At 45.1% G+C, this 7,397-nt stretch overlaps 1 protein-coding gene across 1 annotated transcript; it reads right to left on the reverse strand.

Moving 5' to 3' along the window:
• Positions 1-4,393: 4,393 nt before the first annotated feature.
• On the reverse strand, positions 4,394-7,056 carry LOC125539034 (transcription factor LAF1-like). The gene is made up of 3 exons (XM_048702396.1): positions 6,736-7,056; positions 6,275-6,404; positions 4,394-5,290 (listed from the first exon to the last, which is right to left on the reverse strand). Exons 1-3 carry the CDS (start codon positions 6,869-6,871, stop codon positions 4,723-4,725), a joined length of 834 nt encoding a protein of 277 aa, XP_048558353.1. The 5' UTR covers positions 6,872-7,056; the 3' UTR covers positions 4,394-4,722.
• Positions 7,057-7,397: the final 341 nt, after the last annotated feature.

The raw sequence follows: 7,397 nt of genomic DNA on the forward strand, positions 1-7,397 counted from the left end.
ACCCTCGTGGGCCCCTTGTGGCTCCCCTGACCGACTTCTTTCACCTATATATGTCCATATACCCTAAAAACATTGGGGAGCAGAATAGATCGGGAGTTCCGCCGCCAGAAGCCTCCATAGCCACCGAAAACCAATCTAGACCCGTTCCGGCACCTTGCCGGAGGGGGGAATCCCTCTCCGGTGGCCATCTTCATCATCCCAGCGCTCTGCATGACGAGGAGGGAGTAGTTCACCCTCGGGGCTGAGGGTATGTACCAGTCGCTATGTGTTCTCTCTCTCTCTCTCTCGTGTTCTTGAGATGGCACGATCTTGATGTATCGCGAGCTTTGCTATTATAGTTGGATCTTATGATGTTTCTCCCCCTCTACTCTCTTGTAATGGATTGAGTTTTCCCTTTGAAGTGATCTTATCGGATTGAGTCTCTAAGGATTTGAGAACACTTGATGTATGTCTTGCATGTGCTTATCTGTGGTGACATTGGGATATTCACGTGATCCACTTGATGTATGTTTTGGTGATCAACTTGCGGGTTCCGCTCGTGAACTTATGCATAGGGGTTGACACACGTTTTCGTCTTGACTCTCCGGTAGAAACTTTGAGGCACTCTTTGAAGTACTTTGTGTTGGTTGAATAGATGAATCTGAGATTGTTTGATGCATATCGTATAATCATACCCACGTATACTTGAGGTGACATTGGAGTATCTAGGTGACATTAGGGTTTTGGTTGATATGTGTCTTAAGGTGTTATTCTAGTACGAACTCTTGAATAGATCGATCCAAAGGAATAACTTTGAGGTGGTTTCATACCCTACAATAATCTCTTCGTTTGTTCTCCGTTATTAGTGACTTTGGAGTGACACTTTATTGCATGTTGAGGGATAGTTATATGATCCAATTATGTTATTATTGTTGAGAGAACTTGCACTAGTGAGAGTATGAACCCTAGGCCTTGTTTCCTAGCATTGCAGTACCGTTTAGGCTCACTTTTATTACCTGTTACCTTGCTGTTTTTATAATTTCAGATTACAAAAACCTATATCTACCATCCATATTGCACTTGTATCACCGTCTCTTTGCCGAACTAGTGCACCTATACAATTTACCATTGTATTGGGTGTGTTGGGGACACAAGAGACTCTTCGTTATTTGGTTGCAGGGTTGTTTGAGAGAGACCATCTTCAACCTACGCCTCCCGCGGATTGATAAATCTTAGGTCATCCACTTGAGGGAAATTTGCTACTGTCCTACAAACATCTGCACTTGGAGGCCCAACAACGTCTACAAGAAGAAGGTTGTGTAGTAGACATCAGGTGATAATTTGAACTACAAGAAGAGTCCACGGGTCATGAGGACCAATCTAATGAGAAGTACGACACAATAGTAAGACTTTTTGCGAGTGAAAACATTGTATGACTCAATGACATTGTCATTACAATTTGCGAGAGCTAGATCTAAAGTTCTGGAGGTCCAGAACCAACCCAAGTGAAAATTCTACCATCCAATATAGAAAGCTTTGCTAAGCTATCGCTAACCTTATTCTGAGTACGGTTAACAAGTTTTGCGAAGATAAATAAGGTGTTTGATTTCTTTAATGAGAGAGGAATAAACCAGTCTGTCCAAGCCACGCGATTGAATCATCTTAACTGCTATGATGGAATCCTCTCTACTATAATTGGAAGGTCACTTATCTAGATAGAGAAAGAGCGCCTCCCATACATGTACATATAGCTGTACCTCGATGGCTTCCCTACAAGAAAAAGCTCCCAATAAGACAATAACATAATTCTCGCTTTGACATCTCTGAGTACCATACCTGCACCGGTAGCACCGTCATCCGCAAAGGACCCATCTGAGTTCAATTTAATGCAACACATCTTGGAGGAAGCCAAACAAACGACTTCTCCATAGCCGGTATCTCATGTGAGGGTTTAAGCGAACTATCATATGTGATGATCACCTTTCCTTTGCATGGCAACATGCAGATCAAGTTTCAGTCCAATCAAAGAATCAAGATAGCTGACAAGGAACCTTCTGGAAGTATCCATCAAGGTGGAGGCTTATTGTGAACCACTTCATTGCATACATGCCAACAACGCCAAAGGGTCATTAGTAGCATACAATGCTCAACATCAGGCAACTGATCAAGAGCATGTAGAAGCCATTTTTGTCGATGTTGCAATTAGATGCAAGATCGGGTAGCATCCACACTTCCGCCATAAACTTCCAAGTTCACGGGCAAGAGGGCAACGACAGAGGAGATGGAAGTTGTTTTCTATCTCAGCAGAACAGGACCGAGTAGAGATTAGTCAATTGACCCCTATTGTGTTTATTCTACCAAGTCGCAAGGGTATTCGCAACCACCCTCCATGTGATATAGTGGGTGGAATACCGCATGACCAAGATGAGTTTCCAACAAGAACAGTGACCATCAGGCACATAACTAGGGCCCATCGAGCTAACTTTGTGAGCTTCATCAAGCACAAGAGATTAGGCACTCTTGTTAGAGAAACTTCCAAACTTACCCGGGCCCCAAACGAGCATGTCATCCTCCTACCTCAGCGAAGCTCTAATTTGAGGATCTCTGAGACACAAACTTGGGAGCTCCTATTCTGCGCACAAAGCGCAACCCCTCGCTCCCACACGTGACTTGGGTTAGCCCAATTGTGGGGCAGGGCTCCCCTATTTTTTCGTTTCTTTTTGTTTTTGTTTTATTTTCTGTTTAATATTTTGCTTCTTTAAAAAAGTTTGGGTTTCAAAAAATCAGAATTTAAAAAATCTTCACTAATGTAAGAGAATCTTCACAAATTTGTAAAATGGTAAGAAATTCAAAAAGATGAACTTTTTCTAATTTTCATGACTATTTTTTAATTTTATGTACATTTTTGTATTTTGATGAACAATTTTTTATGAACATTGTTTGTATTTGATGAACAAAACTTAAAATCAATGAACATTATTTCTAATTTGATAAATAAATGTTGAATAAAAAAATTATTCTTTATTTGTTTAGGATTTCAAAAAAAGATTATAATTTCAAAAAATGTTCACTAATTCATAAGAATCTTCACGGATTTTAAAAATTGCAAGAATTCATAAATTTTCTCACAATTCTAAAAATTAATTTTTTGAATTTGATGAACATTTTTTTATCTCATGAACAAAATTTAAATTCAATGAACATTTCTTTAATTTGATGATTTTTTTAAATCAAGTATTTTTTGTATTCGATGAATTTTTTTTAATATGATGAACATATTTTAAAAATTCATTCACATTTTTTGAATTTGATGAACTTTTTTTGTTTCGGTGAACAAATTTTGAATTTTTTAAAAATTCACCGACTTGAAAAAATGTCCATTGGTTTGGGGAAAAAAGTTCCCAGATTTGAGAAAATGTCCGTGTATTTGGAAAGAAAAAATAAAATGAAAAAAGGGAAAATAAATTTAAAAAGAAAGTAAAACATGCAAATTAAAAGGAAAAAAACCAAAAAGTAAACGAAACGGCTAGTTGGGCCGGCCCAAACCAACACAACGTGCATAGGGGGTATGCGCGCGATTTCTACGCGGCGACCCGCGCGCCAAATAGGATCTGCCCACAAACCTGGCCACTTGGTTGTGCCTGACAGGCCGACTCATTAGCACGCGTGCCCGATCCGTGGCTAATCGGGCCGTGCTTAGGACGCGAGGTTGAGCACGTGTCTCGGGGCATGGCACGACCCTTTTTTTATAAGCTAAGAGGCTGAATATAGGCCCAAAACAATCAAATAGGCTGAATAATACACGGACTGGCGGGCTAAACATGCCGGTGAGCCGGCCTATTTACCTGTAGTGTCGTGCCTGGGCCTGAAGGCGGGGCACGCAGGGCGGCACGGCAAGGCCCGTGTACTAGACGTGCTCTCGCGGATCATGCCATGCCAAACATGTTTAGCCCTAGGCTGGGCCGGGCCGGCCGACCAGGTCTGCTGAGATCATAGTTTTAAAAACTAGACCGGACCACCGATTCGATCGGAAAAACCAGGAACCGGTATCTTGCCTACCTTTTAAGGTGTATTGGTCTTTTAGTAAAAAAAGACGGAAATATTCAAAAAATAAATAAATGGTGCATAACCTAGGGATTAAACACCTAACCTTGAGGTAAGACACCAATAAGCAACTAGGCCAATACCACCTTATGAATTATTAATGGTTTACATCCAATATTATGTGTATTTCTTTGATGTGAGGTCAAAATTTTAAAAAATAACCTTGAATATTCTGATTTTTTTGTCGGTAAATACCTTAACCGACAGGCTCAGCGGTTCGATTTTTTAAACTATGGACCGACACATCGAAGTAGCTTAACAACTCGAGGTTCCATGATGCATTCTCATTCAGAAATTCAGACACCAATCGGATACGGAACCTATGAAACCATGAAATCCTTGCGCTCTGCCCTCGTTGTTATTTCTGTATACACGTTCCCCGGGACCAGAGCGGGGCTACAAACTCTTACGAAGAAATTAAACGCTTTGTTCGCTACACTCTAAACCTTAAGACTGCACAATTATAGGCAAAAAGAAAGAAAAAAAAGTTTAAAACTGCACAAACACGGCACGATGATTTACAGCACGGAACAACGAATCAAACACCCCGCGACGCTTTGCCGCAGAACACTTCGCCGCTCGCTCGATCACGACGGTCGGCTTAGCCTGCTGCCTCACCCGCGACGCCGGGGTTCCCGCCTAGTTGATCCCGAGGAACTCGCTCATGGAGAGCAGGTCGCAGAACCCTGCTCCTCCGCCCTGCATGTCCGCCTCGAACTCCCAGCAGATGCCGCCGTCGCCGAGCCCCTGCAACGAGTCCACGGCGCCGCAACGACCGTCCACCGTGGTGCTCCCGCTCGCGCCCTGCTGCGCCGGGCTGCAGTCGAAGGCGGCGTCCAGGGCGCTCGGAGCCATCAGGCCGGCGCCGTAGTCCATGTCCATGTCGAGCCAGTCCGCGAACATCACCTTGGGGAGCACGGGCGCGTGCGGCCGGATCGAGCCGGCCGCGCCGGGCCCGGTGAGGCTGCTCGAGTCGTCGGCCGTCGACGACGACTCGGGCGGGCCGGACGAGCCGGAGTTGGACGGCTGGTTAACGGTGCTGCGTTCGCGGCTGCTGTCGCTGGGCGTCGGGCTCCGGGGCGCGTCCGAGCCGGCGGACTTGGCTGGCGCCCGCGCGCCCTCGACGCGCTTCTTCAGGTACGAGTTCCAGTAGTTCTTCACCTCGTTGTCCGTCCGGCCCGGCAGGTGCTGCGCTATCTGAGACCACCTGCACCACAGAAAAATTTCTCACCATGTTAGAGAAGCAAACCATGAGGTAATTTGGACTCTGAATTCTGGGTCAGCAGAGCCAAGAACTAATTAAAACCAGGTTATTTTTTATTGTGTTTTAATCTCGTTGTATTGTATTTGTACAGTGGCTCCAATAATAAATAAACCTACGATTGCCACAGACCCGTAGCATCAGCTACAAGTCTTCTCCCTTGGGATTGTCAATGTCAAAGCATCTGTTACACTATCATTGCCCATTGGTCTCAACAGTTGACTGTACTAGAAGCGTGTTCACAAATGATTGTACACTCATAATATCAATCTATCTTCATTATCAAAACTAGGCACGGCACAGTACTAACTATGATCAAGGACGCACGAAACGGAAATGATAAAACCAGCTTTGCTTGCACCGACAGGCAACCGCAAAAGACCCTTTAGCCACAAGGCTAGCGATTCTCAGTTGCTCTTTCGTCCTTTCCTCTGTCCGAAAAGAGGTTAACCGTGACCAAGCCAACTTTCCATCCAGTAGGTTAGCGAAAGCGAGGCGCTTGCTCACTGTCACCAAACCAGCACTCGGAAAGAGAAGCCAACGCAGGCGTCGGCATCAACTCCACCACGTAAAGCGGTCTCCATGCCCATGGCAGACATCAGCATTTCCTTTTGTTTCCGCCAGGAATACGTTTTCTTTCCCTTTTATTTCACTTTCTACGCTTGAAACTCAACTCGCCAGCAAAACGACACTGCCATGCTGACACCAGCAAATTGAGCAAGAATACTCTACTTTTCTTCCTTTTATTATTAAACTTCTGAGGATGACTATAGATGAATTAGAAGGAAAAAAATAACAAAGAAATACTCTCTGACTGATTCAATTCAACCGCGCCTGCTAATCAGGTGACGTTTTGCTCGTCAGCTATCTGAGGCCGAAGAAGGTGGGGTGGAAAAGGTGAGAATTGTGATGTGTGCTTGGGATGCTTACTTGTTGCCTAGTGTGGCGTGGAGGCTCATGACGGTCTCCTCCTCCTCCCGGGAGAACATGCCGTGCTTCAACCCCGGCCTCAGGTAGTTGATCCATCGCAGCCTGCAGCTCTTGCCGTTTCTCTGAAGCCCTGCAATTCACGGCAAAATTTAGCCCCCACCCCACTTGCCAAGGTACATTTGACAAAATTCTGCTGGATTCTTTTCCGAAAGCGCTACAAAAATTTGCTGAATTCTGAATTCGAGCAGGCAGACGAAGCTCAAGAGAAATTAATTCCCCATCTTCCCCCTTCCCACGAGCCGAGGTGCATTTGCAGAGCCTCGGCAGGAAATCAGGGGAAATTCGGAATTTGGGCATGAATGCAAGTAGACAAGAAGAAAATCTGCCCGATTCCCCTTCGAAATTCTCGGGGGAATCGCGCGCGAAATGCCGGCCGCGCTTGGCTGGGAGGGAGTTCTTACCGGCCTTGACGGGGACGGTGCTCCAGCAGCTGTGGCCGTAGCGGACGATGTAGTCGCGGAGCTTCTGGTCCTCCTCCGGCGACCACAGCCCCTTGCGGTGCTGCGCCTTGGGCTTCTGGCACGACTTGCACCCCATCGATTCTTGCGAAATGCCGGCCGCCGCGGAGGTGCAGGACCAGCGATGCTCTGTGCTCCAAGGAGGAGGTTAAGGCTTAATAAATCAGCTTTGAGAGGCGTGGGAGGGGCTGCGATTGCTGTGCTGCGTGCACTGTTCTGTCGGTCCCTGCGCTTGGCGTGAGGGCTCTCCGCGAGACTTTATAGACCCAATGATGAGTTGTTGGCCGCCTTATCGTGGGGATAAAGAAAGATTAGTCACCGATTGTTTTTAGTGATCACAAACTCTTTGAGATAGCATGTCCAATGATTTCTGCAATGCTCTTTCATTTATTTAGTAAAGCTTCTTTATTTGTACGTAGCATATAGTAATCCAAAAGGCATGGAATTGTAGAAAGGAAAATCCATCTTGGAGGCACCCAATTATAAGTCCTTCAAATTGTGCTCTTTAATAATTATGCGTCCTTTTTGAGCCATGGAAAGTAAAACCATGGACAAATTTAGTTAATCTAATGTGTTCATTTTCTTGTTGGTACCATCTTTTGGAA

The sequence above is a fragment of the Triticum urartu genome, chromosome 2 (genome assembly GCF_003073215.2).
Source record: "Triticum urartu cultivar G1812 chromosome 2, Tu2.1, whole genome shotgun sequence".
NCBI classification, from domain to species: domain Eukaryota; kingdom Viridiplantae; phylum Streptophyta; class Magnoliopsida; order Poales; family Poaceae; genus Triticum; species Triticum urartu.